This window comes from Lycorma delicatula, chromosome 1, assembly GCF_047948215.1.
Source record: "Lycorma delicatula isolate Av1 chromosome 1, ASM4794821v1, whole genome shotgun sequence".
Classification (NCBI taxonomy): Eukaryota; Metazoa; Arthropoda; class Insecta; order Hemiptera; family Fulgoridae; genus Lycorma; species Lycorma delicatula.
Window position 1 is genome coordinate 26,626,062 of NC_134455.1, and position 25,018 is coordinate 26,651,079.

The 25,018-nt window shown below is 37.0% G+C and overlaps 1 protein-coding gene across 1 annotated transcript; it reads right to left on the bottom strand.

Annotated features, from left to right (window-relative positions):
• On the bottom strand, positions 1–23,795 carry LOC142318064 (coiled-coil-helix-coiled-coil-helix domain-containing protein 2-like). The gene is made up of 4 exons (XM_075354589.1): positions 23,566–23,795; positions 21,563–21,683; positions 5,409–5,628; positions 1–126 (listed from the first exon to the last, which is right to left on the bottom strand). The coding sequence occupies exons 1-4, from the start codon at positions 23,595–23,597 to the stop codon at positions 116–118; spliced, it is 384 nt and encodes a 127-aa protein (XP_075210704.1). The 5' UTR covers positions 23,598–23,795; the 3' UTR covers positions 1–115.
• Positions 23,796–25,018: the final 1,223 nt, after the last annotated feature.

Genomic DNA, 25,018 nt, shown 5'->3' on the forward strand with positions numbered 1-25,018 from the left:
TATTATTAGCTAAATTGAGTTAATTAAAGTATAAATTTCACAATTCATTATAATCTCAATTTTTTTGAACTGTATTGTTTTACATTCTTTTTTCATTTCAACCATTTTTCATCAGTTATGTAATTCCTGTCAACAAAAAGAATTTTATTACTTAGCAGATGTAATGAATCAATAATAATTTAATAAATCTTTAAATCATAAACAATTAATTTATACTCCAGTATAATAAAAATATTCAAAGTTTACATGGTATCTTATTTGTTAATATTATCATCTTTAAAATTTACCAATTTTAGAATTTAAGATTATGTGGAAAATATATTATATAATATAAATATAATATATATTTTAAGAGATTCTTGTATTTTTCATTTGAAAATTTATTACTTGATTTGATAATTTTATTGGTCATTCATTATCATCAAGGCAAATGGGTCTCTGCTTTTGAATGCATTTTCCATTTATTATTTAAAATTAATATATTTTTCTAAAATTCAAATTAATATAATTGTTTTAAGAGCTCTTAATACTGGTGTATCTCTAATTATACTCTTAAAATTTAACATTTAAAAGTTATTAGAGGAGAATAGATCCAAAAACTTACCTTGTGGTGAGGAGGATTGTCACAATGAATTAGTGCACAAAATAAGAAAAAATGTTTCACTTGTGGAGGACCAAATATTGAATTATAATTGTATATTTATAAAATAAATATAAGTAATAAAACTGAGACTATGCTATTCTGTTTTACTGTAAGTATTTAAGTTTCCTTAGATAGAATAGATGAAAAACAATCTTTGCAGTATTTTTATTTGGTAGAATTATGTACAGAGATTTATGTAGTATTTCTGTGATTTATAAAAAACATCCAATCAGTGGAGTTTTTTTATTTATTAAAATTGTAGATTTTATCTTCAAAAAACTTACATGCTTACTTACATGGGCAGATTTAACAAGTCATTCAACAGGTCCTTACTGACAGAATTATTTTTATTTGCATCTAAAAAAAGAATTTCTGTTTTTTATTTTATCTTTTTTATGGTTGTTATACTCCAGAAACTGTGATGATAACATGGTAGGGATTAATTAAAATCCAATTTTCAGGACTTGTACCTAAAGACTATTCTGTGCTGTTTTAAAAGATTATGACAAATTGTAAGTTTTATCTTAGCAACAAAATAAGAAAATTTTTAATATTCAAACTGCTTTTAGATTAAACTTATTTTGTTTCAGATAGTTTAAATCTTGATTGAGGTAATTAATAATAATTTTACTTCAATTTAAATAAGAAATTGTATCCTAAAATAATATGTATGGAAAAATATTTTCCATACATCTTGTTATTTTCACTCCATATACTCTCATCAGTCATTTTTTTTACTTAATTACACTCAAGTTTTTTTAAATTAAAATTTCCTAATTCTACTTTAATATACTACTGTAACCAACTATGATGCAGATGGGAGAATTTCTTTTACAATAATTAATTAATTATCTTCTACTATATAAAAGCAGTTACACATTAGGCATATTTTATAAAATATGCAAGAATACATCAAATATACATTATACATTCTGTTGCAGTCTTTCTTACATGTGTCACACAAGTGAAGTTCCTGAGATAAAAGAAGTATAATATTTATTAAACCTCCAAATCTCTGTGATAACACTGTCACTTGTATGGCTATATATCATCACTGGCATTTTGTTGGGTTTAACCTAATGATGTGCAACATTGAAATACATTAGTTGGCACAATGAAAAAGGCAACAGGAATCCACTTAATCTTTCACTTGGCATGTACTTGCCCATGGTATACTCTTGAGCACCGATAACCATTTTCAGGATTATCTTGTTTCATATCAAGTCACCTACAACTGTTACAGGACCTAGAAAACAAGTACTGTTTTACTAAAATTATTTTCATCATCTTAACAAAAAAGCCTAATGGAGACCACTTGGTTGTTCATTGTCCTGTACAGCTTTCATTGTTTTTTTCTGGTTTACTCTTTCTTAATTTGTCAAATTTTCCTTTTTTTTATAGATGAGTCTGAGAAATGTTATTTATTCATCCCCATAAATAGGGGGGGTGTCAGACTCACACGGGTTCGGCTAGATGTTATTATTAAGAGCCTATGTGTACCCACACCCAACCGACTAAAACTCCTATCTCACTGTTTCTCCTCCTCTGGAGTTGTTCCTGCAGTTTAAGCATTGCATGGGCCCAGGAGGTGCCTTTAGAGTCCAGGGGTCCAATGGTTCAGAGTCCCCGTGCTTCATCCCTGTCACCCATCTGCACAAGTGCAGACGTACGATGGCTCCACAGGGGACTGTCCTTCCCCCCTTCACCTTCAAGTCACTTTCTTCGCCTGAGTCTCAGGTCTTTTGTATGGAACTCTGATTGCTGGGCGATCTTCAGTCCTCTTACCGATCTGGGTCCTAAATCAGGCTGTATCCCATTCTCTAGTTTCTCTTGCTTTAGTTTTCAGGATAATTGTTGCTGACCACATCCCACCGCTGGCATTGGTAGATTGTGTGCTCAACGGCATCTTCAAGATCGCAGTACCTGCATAGAGGAGATGCTCTCCTGCCAAATTGATGCAGGTAGGCTTAAAAATCGCCATATCAACAAAGGAGCTGCGTTATATAGAAACCTACCTCACCCAGTCCTCTCTGCACCCATACATCTATTCTCGGAATTAATTTACCCGTCCGTAGACCAGTAAGTGAGGTTTTCCAGGTCCCTTGCCAGAAGAAGTAAGTCCTTAGCCTCGGTCTTAGTCATACCAAGATAAACCCGCCGAAGCATCAATGCAAGCGGCCGCACCAAGGAAATCCCGGAGATGACCTCAATAGCGTTTCACAAAATGCTATTTTGAACATTCACGGACGCAATGTTCAACGCAGCATGTCTTTGAAGCGATGATATTTTATCTACATTCCTTTTCTTTTCAAGAGCCTCTCCCACGCAAGGATGGCATGAAATATGATAGAAGAAGAACCGTCACAATTATACGTTGTCTAGAAGCACGAGGACCTCTGTGGTTACGCATAAGCTTACCGAGATTATCAACAGCTGTCTGATTATTAACGTGCCAAGGTCTGCTGAAGGTGGACATTGTCGTTTCGTCTCCTCTCCAACCGCACCCCGACGTGGGAATACTGGTCCCAGCAACATTAATTTGCATTTCTCGCAGTCTTCTTCTCCCGACCAACGCTACTGCAGAGGTTTTATTAGGTGCTAAGTGTAAACCTCTCGCCTCAAGCCAACAACTTATTCGTCGGACCTTATTATTGGCTACCTCCTCTACTTCTGCTTAAGTGTGTCCGGCCACGAGGAGGGGCAAATCATCTGCATATGTAACAAGTTCAACGTCCCCATCAAACTCAAGTCTCAAAAGCCCATCAAAAGCGAGGTCCCACAGGAGTGGGCTGAGAACCGACTCCTGATTTGACGTTAATAGTGACCAAATTCTAAAACCAACTAACCATCTTCTGTGGAGGTTTTAAGCCTTCTGAAATGTAGGTAGCTGTTAATTATGCTAAGGAGACACCCACTTATATTCTTCTCTCTCAGCACATCAATAATAGTCGGCCACTGGAGACTACCAAAGGCGTTCCTGACGTCTAGGAGGACCACTAACGGGATCCTCCGACAACGTCCAGTGCCGCTACTTCGATCTCTAGCACATTCAGTTAAGCGTTTCAACGCGTCAATTGTGGACTTCCACCTAACAAAGCCATATTGATCAGGGTACTGTCCACCCTTCGCTTCCACCTCGCACCAAAGCCAGTAAGGGATAAGTCTTTCCAACAGCTTGCCCAGGGTGCTGAGCAAGCATATCGGATTATATGAGACACCACTCCCAAGCATGTCTTTCTTCTTTGGCACCAGGACCAACCGCGCTTCCTTCCAACAGGAAGGAAAGCGACAGCTCTCCAAAGCTGTATTAGAGGCGTCCAGTACGACCCAAGGATGTCTTGTCACCATTAATTTAACGAGAGATCCAGGGACCTCGTACAACCTCGCACTCTTATCTGCACTAATTCTCTTAGCCGCCAGTCTCAGCTCCTCAGTGGAGAATTTTTGCTCATGCTCCAGGGCTATCTCATTCCACGGAGCTTCAACTACTGGGAACAGCTCCTCGACCATCTGAAGTGTTGTCTCTCGAGATAGAGGGGATGGGTGCGCCAAACTTATTCATGACAATTTTTATGCAGCCCCCCCCACGGATTAACGTCCAAATCTGCTACCAGCTCCGCCCAGGCTTTCGCCTTCGCCTCCTGAATGGTCGCACAAAGGGACTTTCTTGCTTATCGGTATGCAACAAGTAACTCGTCTACATCATTGGAAGCTCTCTTCGTTGCTCTCTGAAGTTTCCTTCTAGCAGCAATTGTAGCTGCTCTCCTCATAGCAATCTCATCGGTCTACCAGTGGACTCTTCTCTTTGCCGGCCCTTCAGGTCGTCTGCCTCGACTGTACTCATCACACAATACCTCCATAAGCCCTTCAGATGTGATCGCCCGAGCAGGGTCCAACCGATCAGCCATCTGTCCACAATACGTTTGGCCTGAAGTTCTGAGGGCCGCCACCATTGACTGCGGGTAGAGGTTCCCGACCTTCCACACTCCTCTGTGTACATAATAGCCTAGTGGTCACTTGCCAGCTCTTCCTCACAAATCCGCCAGTCCTTGATCCAATGGGCAATCCCATCAGAGGATGCGGTAACATCCACAACCGACCTCGCCCTCTGCCAACGAAGGTGGGTGGGGTAAAATGTATTCCTCCAAATCTGAGGTCGGATTTGGAGAGGGGTAAAAATTTTGGGGGGTAACATATGCGGCCGGGAATGGATCACGTAGATCCAAGAGGGATTTGGGATTGGGGGTACGGATATGGAATTATAAGGAAATAATTTCCCCAGCCAAATCAGAAACACTGTGGGACTTAGAAAAATTCTGTACTCACCAGGTCAGGAAAAATTTCTTAAACTTGCTTAAATTTTACTATCATTCTAATACTTATGTGAGATTTTTAACAGGACAACAGATGTAAACACTTATTCCCAGTTTAAGTATATCTTAACAATGAGCATATTGATACATTTTCAGTGTGCTAACCAGTGTGACTGCACCATACATTTCTTAATATAAACTCATTACAAATCTACCTTCTGAATATTTAACACCCTTCAACAAGTAAACTGTGGTCTATATTTATTATTTTTTAATTCTGAAATCAAATATTCTAATTCATAAGCTGGGAAAATGGTAATTATTTTTACCACTGTCTCCTTCACTGTACAAACATAGAATAAAAGTTTTCAATGGAGAAATGAGAAAGATAATGTAGAGAAAAATTAATTACTACTATACTATTGATTTTAATGTTATGTTAAGACAATTACTGTGTGTTGCCTTGCATTGAAGGAAAGCCTCTCTGAATTTTTCACACAAAGCAAGGTTATCACTTTTTTCTTCAGCACATTTTAGAAACTGTTTTATCTCCATTGCACATGGATTAGTTGGTTCAAGAGTTGTAGTTCCTGATGAAATTGGTTGATCAGGTGCTTTTTCACTTCGAAATCTATTGAATAGTCCAGTCAACATTTGTCCAACAGAATGACCCTGTTGAAATATATATATTGTAATTTTTTTTCATAGTTAACAGTTCATGTGTAAATATACAAGGAATTGATATTGTGGAGTGTCTTTGGGAAGTTATTTGAGTTACCTTGTGAGGGCTGTTTGGAAAGTTCTTGGCGTGACAAAGAAAACAGTATTTTTTGGAAACTTTTTTTATTTTTCAATGTAGTTACCTTCCAATTCAATACATTTACACTAACGACTTTCCAACATTTTAATACCCTCAGTAACATGACTTTTCCAACTCTGAAAAATAAGCGCTAGTCTCAGCTTTGGCCTTATCTTTGGAGATAAAACTTCATCCAGCAAGCCATTTCTTCAGGTTTGGTAAGAAGAAGTAATCGCTAAGAGCATTTTTTTTTTGACCAGATGTGAATATTTAGCCTAAATATAAACTGATACATAAGGAAACATAACACTCCCAGATGATGATCCTTTGTTTTTCTAGATAATTAAGATCACCACATCTTGAAAATAAAAAAAAAAAACTGTAGTCATGACTTTACCTGCAGAAGGTACTGTTTTTTTTCTTTCAGTGGCATATTTTTACCTGCTCCAATCCACTGTTTGGCTTATTGAACGGTCTCTAGTATGTAATGGTGAATCCATATTTCATTTATTGTTGTAAAACGTGGAAGAAACTCAGCGGAATCGCAATTACATAAGTAAACACCCTCGAGAAGTGTTCAGTTGAATGTGTTTTTGTCAGAGTGGTATAACAAATGCACCCATTGACCGGAAAGCTTTTTCATACAAACAACATTGTGAACACGGTCTACTGAGATTGTCTGCAATGTCAACAAGCTTGTGTATCTTCAGTCAATGATCATTTAACACTGGCATTACGGATTTTTGTGATGATGCCATTGGTGATATCAGCATTCCAGGTGTTCATCATCTTGAATGGATGTATGACCATGTTTAAATTCAGTCGCCCACTTTTTTACAGTCAAAAACAAAGGAGAAGAAGCCTTTAAAATAGAATCTAACTGTTTTTTTTGTTTGTTGGCCGGGGTTAAACCTTCTAAAACAAAGTATTTTATAACTGTTCGAATTTCAATTTATTCATTTCAGAAAATGTCAAAGCTTATTTTCTTTACTCGACAAACAACTAAAGTACGCGTTTTAACCTTTGCAGTATGTCATTAAATCATACATGATAAACTTCATAGTCATCATTTTGTCATACTTTCGTTATCTCTCTGCCAGGCCGAGAACTTTCCTAACGACTTTGGTTATATTGCTTGATAAAATTGCTAAATAAATTAAAATACTTTCATTTTAACTGTAACTCAGCTGGCTGACATTAGCAATTCAAATTGAATTCAGAGGGGTTGAAAATATATCCAGATTTTTTTAGTTTATTATTATTTGATATGCAAGTTTGCAGAGTGAGCAGCATAAAACCGAATCCATAATGAAACCGCTACCCAACACTACTTATGAAAGTCACACACGCAACTAGCACGAGCAGTGGATGTATATGTTACTGCTGTTTGTCAGGTGGTTACATGTCAGTGCAGTATAGGTTTTGATGTAGTACAGTATTGTGAGTGCAGTTGTGTTTGTGTAAAATGCCTTAATCAATCCAGGAAAGGATTGCTTTAGTTGAGGGTCTACATTCAATCTGGATCGTTTGAAGAATCACATCAAGTATTCGTAGAAATTTTCCGAGTGCCTGTATCCCAGCGCAGACAACAATCTGGTGTAAAATACACATCTTGTTGTAAAATTCTTCACGGATTAAAATTGAAACCATACCGCATTACAACTGTGCAATAATTGAAGTATACAGACAATGAGCTGTCAGCACAGGACGGTGGCCTCCTTTTCCTCAGAATTGTCTACTTGCAATTTTCCTTTGGGGCTACTTAAAGGAGAGAGTTTATGCATCTAATCCCTACAATATTGATGAAATTAAGGTAAACATTCAACGAGAAATCGACACAATTGCGTCAGACGACTCTCATTTTGAACTTCTTTTGTAACAATAAGGTAAATAAGCGCAAAATTTAAATTACATTTTATGTTTTGTCTGTATATTCATAAAATATCATTCCAACATAACCTACCGATTCTGCAGCAGTTTCTACGTTGATCAGTTTTATGTTGCTCACTCTGTATAATACAGTATTAATCATAAGTTGGTTGTCTTTTAACAAGAAGTACTAAATAAGACTTAAGTCTTAAGTCTTAATAAGTTCTAAATAAGTTTACTGAATAAGTCTTTTTTAGTTTATGAAATTCATTAATTAGTATATATGCTTAAAGTTGACAAACAATTTAAACAAACTTAGTTTGTAAAGTTAAGTTATATAATAACAAAGCATGATTAAATTTCTATAATACATGCAATAATGAAAACAATCTATATCAGTTCTTGTAAGGTGTTTTTTTTTAATGTGGAGCTGAATAGAAAATTTAATTGCATTTTGGACTGAATGGTAGTATACATTACAAAATGTAATCAACACTTTTAAAACATTAAAAAATTGTCACTACAAACTTTTGAAATTACATGGGAACTAACTGGGAAAATTTTAATCATCATTAACAACAGAATCATTAATTATCTACATTGAAAGGTAGCTGTGTAATCAGTTTTGCAAAGATTTTTTGGAAGCATAATTATTAGATAGTTCTGAAAGTCTATTAAAATTTGTAAATATTTATGAAAATTACGGTTAGAGTACTTATATTATACGGTTCAAAATATATTTTGAACTATTTTTTTTCCATATTTAAGAAAGTGAAGAAAAGATTAGAAGAACATTTCTTCAAATGTCTATTTTAAGTCTGCCGTTTTATAATCTCATGGTTTAGTTATAATTAAATTAGTAATAACACTAATAATATTAGTAATAACACTAATAAACATAATTTTTGTTTCCTAACATTCGATACATGATTTTAATCTGTTTTTTGATGCTGAAAACGAATATGAACTCAGAAGGCTTTCTATCACCCACCATTTTTGAAAATTTATTTAATTTTAATTAAAGAATTTTTTTCATGTTTCAACATATAGTTAGCAATTTAAGCTCCTATATTATATTTTGTTAGCTCATTTTTTTATTGTTTAATTTTGTTAAAGTAATTTGTAAGCTTTCAATAAACAATACTAGACACAAAGAATTAAATCATATCACATGGTTGCATATTATGACATATCTAATACTGGAGTGTGATACTTCATGGATAAGATTAATCATGTCTGTGCAGGTCAAAACATGTAGCTAAAAACACAGCTGTGTTGTTTGTATTGAACACTGGATTTTTGATGAATTAATTTTGTTCAGTTTTATTGCTGTCTTAAGTTTGTTAACAGTGCAATATCATAATGTCTTAATGCATTGAAATTGTGTTAATGATGTGGATGCCTTTTGTTATATATGTGATGAGTTTACCGTAAAATTACATTACACCTTTAATTAAAATGCATATCATATGTACTTTCAGTGTAAAATTGGTGATCACATAAGATGTGGGCTCCTCATATAGTATGCACTAATTTTTCTGTAAATTTAAGAGGATGGTTGAAAGGTACACGGAAGGCCTTACCATTTGATGTACCTATGGTTTGACGAGAACCAAGGGATCATGTAACCGATTGGTTAACTTTTAGAAATTCCTAAAAAATCTTAAAAATTTGTAATTTCTAAAAAATTTAAACATAACATAAAATATCCTTCATTGCAATTTGCAATCAGGCCTGTACCTCACAGTGAAATTATTCCAGTTTCTGAGCAACCTGTGAATGTGTTTCGAAAGCAGCGATGAAGAATCAGGCAATAGTACTACAGAAGACAATGATTTTGATTTTGAATTATCTTCCAATAAGGCACACCTTATAAGGTGAATTAAATGACTTGGTTAGGGATTTAAATTTATCAAAAAATCAAGCTGAACTGTTAGGATCAAGACTGCAAGGTTGGAATTTACTTCAAAGAAATACAAAAATTCGGGCTTTCGAAGCCGACAAAAAGAATTTTCTCAGTATTTCATTGATGAAAATAATTTAGTTTGTTGCACAAATATTGATGAGCTTATGTTGCACTTAGGAAAAGTTCATAAACCTGAGGACTGGCGCCTTTTCATAGATTCGTCCAAGTATAGTTTAATACACAACGATACCAATCCCTTATGGTATTAATTTTAAAGAGACATACGATGCGATGAAAGATGTTTTTGAAAAAATAAGTTATAAAAAAACATAACCGGAATATATGTGGTGATTTGAAAGTTATAGCTATTTTCTTAGGCATGCAGTTAGGGTATACTAAGTACATGTGTTTTCTTTGCGAATGGGACATCCGAGCTAAGGATAAATATTACGTTACCAAGGAGTGGGAGAAACGAGACAACTTAACTTCAAATGGGAAAAATATTATTCATGAGCCCTTATAGTTGAGCCCAAAAAAATATTTTTACCCCCTCTCCATATCAAGCTAGGACTAAGAATGAAAAAGCAATGAAGAATGATAGTCCCGGATTTTTGTACATCAGACAGAAATTTCCGAATGTAAGTGAAGGAAAAATTAAAGAAGGAATATTTGTTGGTCATCAAATAAGAGAGTTGTTCAAAGATGACGTATTTAACTCGATGTTAAATAATGTAGAAAGTGCAGCTTGGACTTCATTTAAAGACGTTTGCAAAACTTTTCTCGGCAAACAAAAATCCGACAATTACCACGATATTGTTAATAAACTTCTTACTTCATACAGAGCTATGAGATGTAATATATCTTTTAAAATACATTTATTCCACTCATTATTTCCACGGACAACCTCGGAGACGTAAGTGACGAACACTGTGATCGTTTCCACCAAGACATTTCGGTGATGGAAAGCCGCTATAAGATTAGCGGCTTTATTTATCTTATAAATAAGATTAGACTATTTATAAAAGAAAAGCATCAACAAAATCATTCTAACAAAGGTGTGGCCATGCAAAATTATAAATTTTACAGATTTTAACTATACTTTCCCTTTATATTTTTTGAAGCGTAATTAAAGTAAGAGTGGTAGAAAAATTGTATTTACAAATCTGTATTTTATGCAAAAAAGGAATTCAGGTAATGGTTATCGCACTTGGAGAAACATTAAAAAAAATTTTTTCTGTTTATTTCTTTGTTTGTTTTAACTAGAATGACCTTTAAGTAAATTTTAGAATATAAATATATACGTAAATATTTCATATGAAATTCAGGCTGAAAGTTTTCTCTCTTCAGAGAAAATTTATTTCTGCAACTTTTCTTCCTGTTACACAGAGCTGTTGAATGTTTTATACCATACACATACACCACACCCCACAAACACTATGCAAATTACAACATATACTCTTACACAACATCTTACTGTTTTTTCACACTTACACTCGGTAGTGTTGCGACACCTTATGAAATGCGATCGTAACACAAAGTAGAAATTATCGTGTTGATGGATGGACGGCTCTTCGTAATAAGGATGAACCTAGTTGTACTCAGCCCTAGTTCCAGTACGCGCGTGCTCTTCTAAAGTAGTCCATTAAATTGCCGGTACTAGTGGTAAAAAAATTCTGTCCCATTTAACAATTGGTCAGTGATTGTTGGTCTACTTGAAGAAACTTCGACAGACCTTGTCATCCGAAGATTTATCTAGTGATAAGGGAACTAGAAAAGTTACGGAGAGTGTTAAATATTCTTGAGGTTTACAACGAGGTAGGTGTATATCTTCGTTAAGTAAGTGCATCATAACAGCTTATGGCTCTACGAAATCTGTGAAAACTTAGGAGTGGCACCCTGTTAATTGAAGTCTGTAATGAAGAGTAATGTTGGAATGTCTTAGTTCGTAAGTATATAGGGACAGACGAAATGATAGTGGAGCCCCACAAGACCTTAAATTTCAGCAAGAGTAATCTTTTCACTGACATTGAGTTACCTGAAATCACAGAAATTCACTACAGTCAGTCACGTCTGTGGAGAGAATTATGAGAAAGGAGAATGGTGTTGATGTGACAGTATCCTGGCTAGTTCAAACCTTTTCTAGTCAGACCATTCCTGACCGAATAAACGTTGGTTACCAAATCTCGGACGCTGCTTCCAATGTTAGGGATTTGGTCACATCAAAATTGGTTGCATAAGGGAAGAAGTTTGTGCGTGTTACAGCCGTACGGGTTATGATGATAGCAGATGCGCTGAAGTAGAAAAATATATAAATTGTAAAGGTCCACACTCGGTAAAGTCTCGAGAATACGCCCTTTATAAGAAATAAAAGGCTATATTGAATACCAATACTGAGCAGAAAGTGTACTTTCCTATGGCTTGTCAGGAAAACAGAAAACCGCTCAGCATGAGGAATCCTGTAAAACCGGGCATTAGTTTTGTCCTGGCTCTCTCAAACAATGTAGAAAAAGAGAATGAATAGGCACAGCGGAAAAACTGACCAAAATGGTAGAAGCTTTATCAGAGCAACTGAAGTCCCTCACATCTGCTATTGCAGCAGCGAATATTGGTTGGATAAAACTTCTGCTAAAAGACTGATAGTGAGTTATCGAAAAGCACTTCAGTACACAACCACATAAAGTTCTCGTTGTACCGATTACGCAGGGAATTACCAAGAAATCCTGGTCTATTAAAACATTATCGCCTGGTTACGGTATTTATGTCCTCTCAGGCTTTCAGTCCCCACTAACATCTTGAGGTCTCTACGGGGATGTAGTAGCGGTTGTAAATACAAAAAAGAAAAATGGATGATCTATTTAATAAATAATTTGCACACAGGGTTTTACATATTTTAAAAAGAGGATTTTTTACAAGTCCAGATATTATTCAGTGAAATGTTTACGGTCTTCATTCTCAGCGTGAGAATATTGAAATTCTACCAAAGGAAGAAAATCCTGTGATACTGTAACTGCAGGAAACTCAACTCCGTCCCCAGGATGAAGAGTCTTTTCACAGCTACGTTTGCGAGAGTAGAGGATGTGAAGGTGTGGCTGTTTCCCTGAAGGAAGTCGAATTATAAACGCGTATTTAGCTGGCTACAAACATCTCTGAATATCTGCAACTAACCTAACTAAGATGAATATCTGCAACTTATACTTTCCCCCAAACTCCGATATCAGCGAGGATGATCTGTTCAGTCTGTTTTCAAAGATTCCTTTCCCCTGCCTAATAAATGGTGATTTCAACGCCCGTCACTCTTCGTGGGGGGTCATCATCATGTTCTTCTTGAGATACTATAGTTGATAGACTGAGACAGAACTTTGATCTCTGCTTATTGAACGTTGCATTGTACCGGTTTGTCAAGTTCATCAGGTAAATTTTCGTGCATCGATCTATCCTTGTTTACAGTATCCCCACTTCCACGTCTAACTGGCGTGTGTCCAAAAATTTCTTTGGAAGAGATCACAAACCAGTTATTATCTCAGTCGGTAATAATGATTTATCTCAGAATCGGCCGATTATATTGGTGGTTGTGAAAGCGAAATGAGTGGTAGCGCGATTTACCAATCGGCCATGTTTACAAACCTGATACTCAATAGTGCAAGTGAATTTAATTTATCCCTCTAACATCTGGAAAGCCAAGGCCACCTGCTGTTTCTTAGCATGAAGGCTGCAAGAGTGGACTAAAGGATCGTTGCAGGGCTTTAGGTAATTTCAATTGAAGCCCTACGACAGAATTGCTCTGCGCCTTCAGGAATGCGAGAGCTGTATGCCGCCGTTTAGTGTTTCGGTGTGCTAAACGGAAATCGTGGCTGAATTACATGGATACCTTTCTCGGACAACGCCATCATCGGCTATATGAAGAAAAGTTCGGGCCATGTGTGAATCATGACATCTCCGCTGCCGACTGGATTGGAAAATAACGGAATCCTCAATTACCACATCAATTATTGCGGCGAACACATTTGGAAATTATTTTATCAGTTTCCCTTACGTCGTCATACTGTCCTGATTTTATGAGGTATAAATTGCAAATAGTGATTTTAAAGATAGAAAGTCACAAGGTGGGTGAAGACACCCACCTTGTGACTTTACCGGTCGCCACACCACCCCTTCCGTTCCAAGCCCTGAGGGGCTTTACCGGAAATCGTCTTTAGACCCTCTAACTGATTACATCTCACAGTCACCAGCCAGGCCTCGGTCGGGATGCCACCGATGTAAATGCCTTGGCAGACATTTGCATCAGTAAAATACATATCGAATTTCGCCTTCACGTAGGCTTGAAACGGACATCTTTACGTCCAACCTAACATGATTCCCTCAAACTAACTAACCGAAACCTTGGAAGCGCGAACCCCGCGCTTAGTAAAAATTTGATAACACCGTTTACGACTTTGAATACCTCATAAAACGAAGAGTTTACAGTTAAATCAGTACAACACTCATACCAATCAAAATTATGTTTTAAGCAACATACAAATTCAGACTTACACCCAATTAAGTCGACCAATTTAGGTCACCTAACAAGGGGAAAACAACCTCAGTCCGCTCCGCGCAGGAGTCGGGGACATCCCAAACCCGTAGGGGAAGACACCCGCCTAGTAACGTTCCGGTCGCCACACCACCCCCCGTTTCTTGCCCTGATGGGCTTTAACGGGAGTCGTCTATCGCCCTCTGACTTTTTACACCTCATAGTAATAAGCCTGGCCTCGTTGTGATGCCACCGATGTAAATGCCTCGGTGGACATTTACATCGGTGGCTCATTAACTCAGCTTTTGCCTTCGCTGTAGGCCTCGTCCGGGCATCTTGAATGTCCTACATAGTATCCCTCTGAACTAGCTAACAGAGTTCGTAGAAGCACGAACCCCGCGCCTAGTTCTTCTTTATTGAGCCAATTCTGTGAATGTCTCGAAATTCAAGGCAAATTTAAACACAACATATCACCAAAAAATGTTGCCAGCAACAACGAAATGTAGTCCTAGTTCCCTTACTGAACTCAGCAGTCGGGGAAAAACCCAGCAACATCACCCGGTCCCATCATGGTGTTTTGCGTGGCATTACAAAGTCACAATCTCGACCACCACCGGCGGAGGGCAGCCACACCCCTGGTCACACGGGTTAACATACCCCGGCGGCGCGGCCAATTCCACCAGCCGAAGTCCCAAAGGGAATCACAAACAATACCAATATAACCGTGCTATGATGCCAATGCGCTTACCTCCAACCAATCCAACACCTAAGCCGGAACCCTAGCCACCCGGGATCCTACCATGATCAAGTACTTCGATTAAACTCCCTCTGCACACCGCAAGGGCGAGAAAAAAAAAACAAACCACTATAGACCACTCCTCGCGGATCATCTAGTTAATACGGAGATCCAGAAAGGAATGTATTCTCTCACGTTCCCTAACATCTCGTGAACGTCCGACCTCGTATCGGGGACAGACTTAGAGAACGTATCATCAGTCCCACAATCGGAGCATTGAGTCGAACCCACCAGACGAAACCTAGCCAAATTCGCCGAAAGGCACCATACCCGGAGGCACCATTCGTCGGATATCAGACAATGGGCTCTTAAGCAACATCACTGCGGTTATCTCTGGACTGACAATCATCTTATGTTGGGAGACTCCACAGCCTGAGTGTTTCACAAGCACTAGCAGCTCGGAACTCTTCCTCGTTACGCGAATCCCCTTTAGTCAATAATAGGGCGTCGTCGCCATAAACGACGACACAACAACCACAAGGCAACTTTAAACGCAACATCGAATCGAATTCTATGATCCAAAGAAGGAGACTCAGAACACTGACCTGTTAACCTCTTACGAACCTACGAGCCGCCGTCACGCAGGGAAACGGTCGATGGCTGAAATAACTTGATCTAGTTCATTTCGTGTAGACTTACGGTTCTGCATCTTAAACATAGCAGAGGGCCACCATAAGTTGTTAAATGCCCTGGCTATGTTCAAAAAAATCCCTAATACATATTTACATGGACCAGAGGAAGCTATATCCATCACCTTTAGTATGGCATCCGCGGTGCTCTTACCCGGTCGGAAACCATACTGGTTGTCCATTAGCAAATGATCAGTGGCCAATCTAACATTAATACGCAAATATAGGAACTTATGAAAAATCTTGCCAATCACGGGCAAGAGCGTTAGTGGACGGTAAGAAGAACTAATAGTAGGATCTTTGTTGCCACCTTTGAACAACAATACCAAGTTTCCACCCTTCCAACACGCCGGAAAATGGCCAGCGAAGAGCAACCTATTATATATTCGAGTTAGAGAACCAAGGACTACTGGAAGCGCACGGACAAGGAGCTCCACTGTGATACAATCATATCCAGGGGCCTTATACCGTAACATACTACAGATCAATTCCACTTCAGTGATCTCAGAAAATTGTATTCGGTCTCGAAAATCGCGAATTTCCGCTTGACACACCGGTGGAATGAAATCTCACCCACCATAGTGTCATCTGGGAGCAAATCATTCAGCAAAATGTTAAGGACACGGTCTTTATCAATTACCTCATCCTCATGGATTGACAAGGCTGACAAGAGGACATCTTTCCTACGCTTATATCCAAGGGCTCTATACACAACGCCCCAAAGGTTTCCATTTCCTTGATCCTGAACGAAGGAACGCCAAGGAATTACGTTTGGAAAACCTAATGCTATGAAAGTACCTAGCCCTCGCTCTGCGGTAATCTGAAGTTAGGGCCGCACGCCATTCGGTATCACCCTCTCGTTGCACAGCCCTTCTGAGTCGGTTCACAGACTGCATCATTGCTGTCAGATTCCGAGGCCACCAACCAGATATATGTTCCTGCGGCTTCAGCCGCCGCCATCACCACAGAAGTGAAATTTTCTGCCAGAACATCTAATGGCAGGCAGTTAAGGTCTTGAGAAAAAATCTCCAGTCTGAACTTCCAACAAAGAGGAGAATTTCGGCCAGTTCGCCCTCCTATGCAGGAAGCGCCCCCGGTAAATAGGAAAGTGTCCAGTGGCCATCGCGCAGCTCATCAGCTATTTCAAAAGTATGAACCGATGATCGCTGGAACAGTCGTCGACTACAGACCAGTCAAAGACCCTGCCAAGGATGTCCCTACCAATGGTGATGTCAATATTTGTACTTGAAAATGTCCTTCGTCCGTTAACCGTACCGACGGTTAACGGTGGCCTAAAGTGGCCAAATGCTTTGAAACATCAAAGACCTCAAAATTGTGCTGCACAATGAAACTGTCAATTACACCACTGCCATGAACAGTGATCCCACTGTGCTAGCAAAGCGACTTCGCATTAACATCGGCAGCAATAAGGATTGAACCACTACCCACAATACGAAGGATCCTATCCCATCTCGCTAGGTATTCCTCAGTGGGATTCCTGTATTGGAAATATGAACTAACAACTGTAAGGTTCTGTCCCCGAATGGCAAGTCTGACCATAACATGATGCGTGTCAGAAACCTGCCGTATAAAAACACTATCAGGCGACTTCCTGCAAAGAATAGCAGATATACAGGTGTGCTCTACACAAAACATTTTCCAGCTGTGAAAGGCTGGCAGATCACCCCTAATTACAACATATGGATGCTGCAGAAGTACAACATCGAGGTTCCATCTCTCTACAATCACCTAATTCAGTCTGGACTACATAAACACCCTGGTCATTTAGTTGATCGAACCTAACCATCTAAGGAATTAAAGGAACAGCGCAATGGCCCTTACGAACAGCCACACTCCTTACTAACAACTGGATTGCTCATGATTCTTGTATAACCACTTACAATTAGCAGAGGCCGGAGCCTTGGACCTATGCGAACAATCAGCATGCTTGTGGCCCTCCTCGCCACAATAGGCACACACAAAGGCAAACTTACAAAATTTAGCCTTGTGACCATATCTGTAGCACTTGAAACATCGTTGGACATCCACGTACACTTTTACTCGGCAGGACCCTAAATCGATAAATAGTCTGCCTGCAGACGTAAATTTTTGAAAGAAACCAGAACTTACCTCAAAGATTCCGTGAAATTTCTGGGTATCACGCCTATCCGTTTTAAAGACCAACCTGCAGTCCCGCCGGAAGGCGGTTTCATCCAAATCAGTGTTCTGCTCCCTAATGAGGAACAAGACATCTTCGTCAGTCAGGTTACGGTCAATATCATAGACTATAATACGGGGCCTACACGTTCTCTTCGGGTCTGCTTTCACATTCAATCGCTTAACTGCCATGGAATCTCTAATTGCCTGAATGGTCTCCGTATCATCCACTACCACAACTAATCCCTTGCCGGTCTCTTTAATGTTCCTGATTTTAAGACCTTTTCGGTCAACCCGAAGGGCAACCTAGAGGTCTTTCTTCAGCTGACTGCTGAACACAGTCGAACCCTCCGCCCTATTAACGCAACCTCAGGTTGAGGACTGGCTTGTTTCATGTCTGCCCCTGACCATCTCAGAATACCTACGCGGTTGCATCGGGCGGGGGCCGGGGCCGGTTTCTGAGCTACAGTTATTTGTTTAGGCCTCGAGGCAAGATTTTCGAAACCTCGACGAGAGCTGTGAAAGCCGCTCAGAAGAATTCGAGTCGAGGCAATAATCTCTTCTTGGTAGCAGCACTAGTATACACTTGGGGTTTGCTAAATAGGAAAATAAACGACCCAGTTCCGCCAAAACATCACGGACCAAAAGCGAAGATCTTCCAGGCCTGCCCCCGGCTTGCAAAAACTCTTCAATAATTGGGTGCATACCCTTCTGGGTGTGGACACCCCTTTATCTACTTCTGAACTATCGTTGTCAGGACCAGTGTTCGAGGAGGTCGAAGGATAAAGCTCCGGCCCCCTCATCTGGCTAGGCTTCTTACCTACCTCACTAAAATCTGTCATGGTCGGAGATGCCCTGACCTAAAATCAAAAATACGAACAAAAAAATATATTTAAAATACATATTTAAAGTAGCTGAAGATAAAATGTCCATAAATGCTGGACATGCTGACAGTTTTATCTAATACTCTCTGGGGAACTAATCGAGTATATATGTTTCGCTTCTACCGAATTCTGGTCCGTTTCCACCTGGAACACGGGTGCCTGGCTTATTCGTCCGTACGAGCTATTCTTAGGGTGCTCTACGTAGTCCATCATTCATTTATCTTGCTATAGGTAAGTTTCGTTCAAGCCCCATTGTAAGTCTCCCAGTTGACAATGGTAAATCATTTCTTTGGTACAGACGAAAGCAAATGATCTGCTCCTATGAAGCTCTCATTAAAGCGCAGCCAAATAATTCGCAAAATATACGAACAAAATGATCGCTGTATTCCTTCTATTTAGAGATATTGGGTACAAGCCCACAAGCGTGACGACTACCCGCAGCGAGCTACGAGCAGCTGCACCTTCTGTACTCCACGTGCAATGTCGGTGCACGGGCACCTTCTGTATTCTCCTGTCACTCTTTGCACCTCTTCGCCACTACTGGATATTAAATGTGTGAAATCAAAGATCAACACACAGTTACAGATTACGGCTCTCGCTCTAAAAGAGCGCGAGCAGGACTAAGGATAAAAGCTCCTTTGCCCGTAACAGGGACTTGCGATCAGGAGTCGTTGCCACTCTTTTCGCCGCGATGCGGCTGGTGCTCAAACAAATCGAGCGCCAAATCCTCCGAATCCCCGCGAAAAGGATATGAATCGTCTTAACAGTAAGGGTGCAAAACCGTGGTAACGGTTCTGAAACAACACACTCGACCACCAGCTCAAAAATAGCACTGAAAAAGACTTTATACAACGCAAACCTCTACTAGTGAAAAGAGACCAGAGGTTCCCTAAACAATGCAACAATCCCCCTTCCCTGAATAATGCAGTCCCCGCCAAGGTAGTTCATCTATAGATCGTATAGTTGGCATGGAATCTGTTATTCAAAACACCTTCCTACTTCACCAACGCCTAATTGTTGTGTTTTTCGACATGCGAAAGCCGTATGACACGGCTTGGAGGAGAGGAATCCTAAATACGAGTTGACTGTATGATTAGAGTGTACAATATTTATCAGGTGTTTCCTCAATAGTCGGTCCTTTCGAGATAAGTTGGAAAGACGGTAAGCAATTATTTAATACTAGAAACGGAATATCACAGAGAAATATCCTAAGATTTACCTTGTTTCCCATAGTCGTAAATACTACAATAAACTGCATGCGAAAAGTCGTAATGTGTTCGTTATTTGTGGATGATTTTTTATTTTACGCTGCATATAGAACTTTAGCTACTACCGAGAGGCTGCCCAAAAATAATTCGTTTATAATCGTGATGTAAAACGACTGGATTCATCTTTTCCCAGGAGAAAACAAATTGCTTTTCCCGCTTCAGGGAGCATGTTGACTCAACTGTTTTTATATGGTGAACCAGTTGAACCAAATACGGAGGTTAGATTTTTAGGATTGTGATTTAATCAACAAATGACGTGGATAACATATTTAAAGTAGCTTAAGATAAAATGTCCAAAAATGCTAGACATGCTGATAATGTTATCTAATACTCTCTGGGGAATTAATAGAGTATGTATGATTCGCTTCTACCGAATTCTGGTCCATTCCCACCTGGACTACGGCTGCCTGGTTAATTCATCCGCACGAACCATCGTCTTAGGATGCTCTATGTAATCAATCATTCATTTATTTTGCTATAGGTAAGTTTCGTTCAAGCCCCAGGTAAGTCTCCTAGTTGACAATGGTAAGCCATTTCTTTGGTATAGACAAAAGCAAATGATCTGCTTCTATGTAGTATTATGTAGCTATGCAGTATTAAACCGCAACCACATGACCTATGACCCGGTCTTCTCCAATCAGCATATTAATAGATATCAGGAAGAGCCGAGAGATCTACTGCCGCTAGGCATCAGAGCTCATCACTTTTTCTAATTTCTAAATGTATAATTACCTACAGTTCTTACTGTTACTCAATGTTATTACCCCCTTGAAGGCCTTCTCTCGTAAATTACTGGTTTAATCTTTTCGGCATCAATACAAGTATACAAATCCGCTTATCTTTCAAGAAAAATTGTATAATATTATAAATATAGCATGATGATGATTTAATTTATACAGAAACTCTTTAAACATGTTAATTCTGTTAGTTGTGCTTTTGTGGTTGGCAATAGAACATACATGTTTGGCCTTCCCAGCATCGTCAGTGTCTTCATCGCAGAGCTGCATGTTATTGAAAAGACCTTAAATATAATTAGACCATCATTTCAACAAGTACTTATCTATTCAGATTCCAGAATGCCTTACAAGCCATTGTGACATGTACATCAGATGGGTATCTGATGTACAGACAATAGGGTTATTGTCTGTAAAATATAGTATATTATTTCTGAAATGACTCAGTGAAATACGAGAGAGCTTCTGCTGTCACTTGATTCCTGCTCATCTATATAGAAGCTACCTTAACCACTTTTTTTTAAGTTTAAAAGGAACTTGAGGAGAGAATTTTGAAGAACTTCTTAATGTTACCATCAAAACAAGAATTGAGATTAGCTAAAATCACAATGATAGGATGTTGATGTTTTGTCAGAGCATTTCACAAACTATCAAATGTTAGACTGATCTGGTCACTGTGACAAACTATAAATGAAACTCACATGTTTTGACAAACAGTAAAAAACGTGGAACCACCTATTATGAAAAAAATAAAAACAATCTGATTGCCTGAAATATTATAATATATAGAAAAGCGGTTGAGTTTGTACTTTTCTTTTTCATTCAAACACAAGAAAAGACAGTTATTTTATGTTACAGAAGAAAACATAAGACTACATTTCTTGTTATTTTGATTGAAGGAACATTTTAAATTACATTGAAATTATTGTTGTTAATGTCGAAACATTACTTGGTATATCAAGGAAAAACATAACACAATATGTGAGGTGAGTAATTCAACATTTAACAATAAAAATATTAGGTTATGCAAAATTATTAGGTTTCATCTACTTACAACTGCAGATCCTAAAGCAACACTTCCAGCTGTTGCTGCCATCTGCTTTAGTATACCAGGTTGTTCCTGGACTTCAACTTGATTTTGCACTGGTGCTGGTTGAGAAGGTGGGACTTCTGCTCTGCAGACATAATAAAATAATATGAACAGTTTATTCAAAAAAGAAATACAAATAACTCGTAGAGACAGTAAAATAAAAAGTGATTACTTTTTCAGTAATGCTTAATTGTTGTGGTTGAAGTCCAGCTGCACCAGATACCATGAATTGGTAAAAATATGCAATCAAACTACCTGATTAAGTATTCTATCTGATCATTAATATCAACTAAGATTACTACAATAAAATTAGAAGCTTTTGAGATACGGGTCCACAGAAATGTACTGAGGAATTCCTGGACTGACTGTAACAAATAATGAACTGTTAAGAAGAAAGAATTTAGATATTATAAAAATAATTAAGAGATGAAAAGTTAAATAACAGACTTATATAGTGGAGCATTTTGAAATCCTTCAGTTAATAGGTTACGGAAAGTGAATGGTAGTTAAAATTGTGTTCTTAAAGATACAAATAGTCCTGGTTGAGATATCTTTAGAATAAAGAATACTATGTTACAAATGTAGAACTATTTTGAGATACAATCATTAAAATTACAGTTGCCATATGAATCACGAAACAAAGAATACCCATGCAACAGTTTCACTCCAATCACAATTAGAAACAAAATTTTTATTCACATTTTTTTATTGTCTGATTACTAAACAATTTTGACAAGACTAGAATCTGTGTTAATATACTTAACACTATACTTACCTAAATTGTTTTAAATATATATTTCATTGACTACATTAATGTGATCAAATTTAAATGTTCTATATTAAATATTTATTTCATAAGAAAATTGTAATTTCCAGCATTTTAAAAAGCTGGAAAACATCTACCACTACTTTAAATAAAGAATTAGTGTCACTTATAAAAATATTGTCAAACAAATAATTCTGTTTTGTAATTTTAAGAATTTATGTTAATAAGTATATTGAAATAATAAGATAAATAAATTGCACATAAAATTAACCATTTCTTAGACGATTTATCTCACTAGACCAATTGTTCAATTTCACTAAGCGAGTAGAAGCTGCACAAGGTTTTACACTAAAAATTTAAATTATGTGTTTTAATTACATTGTATTTATTGAAATATGTAAGACTAGAAAAAAAGATGTACAAGTAAATAACATTAAGAAAAACTTTCTTTCAAAATTGTTAGATATCATACGAGTTTGTGTGATATAATAAAAAAAATAACTGTAAAAATAATGAAAATTACAACAATCACAAATACAGAAAACCCCAGAACAACTGCTCTGGTATTTAAATAACTGCCAGTTAACTAAATTACTTTCAATAAGAGCTAATAAATAGAAGAGTTTAATTCTAAATTATTTGTATTAGAATTTTTTTTAAACCATACCATACCTACATGTAGGTATGTACCTGTATATTTAACATTTTTTTTATATTAGATTAATTTTTATAATATGTTATGTGGTTTATGGTTATTAAAAAGTGGTAGATAAAAAATATCTGTCTTTCATAAGTATGAATACAAAAATAATTTCATTTCCTCAACCAGAAAATCTGAAGGGCACAAACAGTATCAGTAATACCAAGAGCTTAAATTTCATTATTTCCTAAGTATACGATTGCCACTGTAATGTAGTTTAATGAATCCCGTATCATACTAAATAAATAATTTTAAAAAAAACTTTTTTTAATATAATTTAATACTTAATTTATGGGATCAATAAGATTCTATGCTAAAATAGAGTATTTTAAAATATTATTATTCATACATAACGTATTGAACATATTACAATTGAAACGGTTAAGGATTAGATATGCTACTATTCGCGATATTAAATAAAAAATAATAATAGAGAACAAAGCAAACAGTATTTTAAATTATCCTAATAGTAAAGAAATAAAAATATAGTATTTTACTTACTTCGACGATTCTGAACTTCCTTTCCTCGTCATTTTGCAACAAAAAAAGAAAAGAATTACTACTGCAGAAAAAAGAGCGTTCGTTAATTGTGTAGATTCGTAGTTCTTCTAACACTGAACAACTCGCGGAGAGGATAACTTATTCAGTCTACGCGAAATTCTGAAATAAAAATATATATGTGTATACACACATATACACATACGCGAAACAGTTAATTACTCACATGCAAAAACTATTGCGTGATTAACGTTGCCAACATTAAAAGTACGCCGCAGTTATACAACGTTGAAAATTCCTTTATCATCTTTTTTTTTTTAAATATACAAGAATTTTAATCGTACAACCTTCTTAAATGGCCGACGTTTTTCAATTTTATTAGGCCTATTTTTGTGATACCTTAATCATTTTTCATTACCATAAAAAAATACATGTTGAAGAAGAAAATAATGTTTGGTTTGCTCCTTTTTCCTCTTTTTTACTTTCTTTTTAAAGTTCACTGTTACCGTAAATGCTATTTTTATTTTATATTTGTTTGCAATTAAATAATTATATTACCAGTCATCTAATTAATCAAAGTGAATTTTTATTTTAAATGAACTCTAAAATTAATGAAATTTGAATATCCTAATAAAACTTTATCAGACTACTATTAAATGATATTTTTTCTTTATAATCTTTTTCACGAATTTAATTAAAAGTATCTGAAATTTTGTTTATTCTACTTATATACTAAATTTACTCAAATCTGGGAAAGCAGTTAATTTTTTTAAGTTAGAGTTGATGACTTCTTTTTCTTCTCCAAAAAGGATATAAATGAAGGTTACATTAAGAAATAGAATCTTATTGAAAAAAGAGCAAGATATACCGTGAAAAGTTTAATAATTTTCTTAATTTTTAAAAAAGGCTTTCTTTTATGTTTGTTATTTAGTGAAAAAGAAACATTTCGTTACACCTCGCACATGTTACGAAGGCGATTTTTTAACGAGAAGTGAAATGTATAAAATAATAAATGAGGAACTGCTATGCCTAGCTGGGATTTGATATCAGGGGAGGATCTATAAATCAGCATGTAATACTGGTCTTCAACAATTTTGTTATACAGATAATTTTCACCTTTCTTACGTATTTTTTGACCCTGAATTCAAATACGACCTCAAAGTATGGGGTCTTTTCTGTTTTTCTCCCGCAATGGTTTTTTTTTAAGAATAACTATTTAAACTAATTAAGAAATAATAATTGTTATTTTTTAGTAACTTACTTGTATGCTGACATTAAAAGTATAATGAAACCAAACTTAACCTTCGCTCGCCAGTCAAGGTTAGCGAGAGCGTAGGTTAACCACACATCACAGAAATGGTCGATCTGAGACTGTACAAGACTACTTCATTTACACTCATACATATCATTTCATACTTCAAAGGATGACCTTTGAAGTAATCCTGACGGTGGTTAC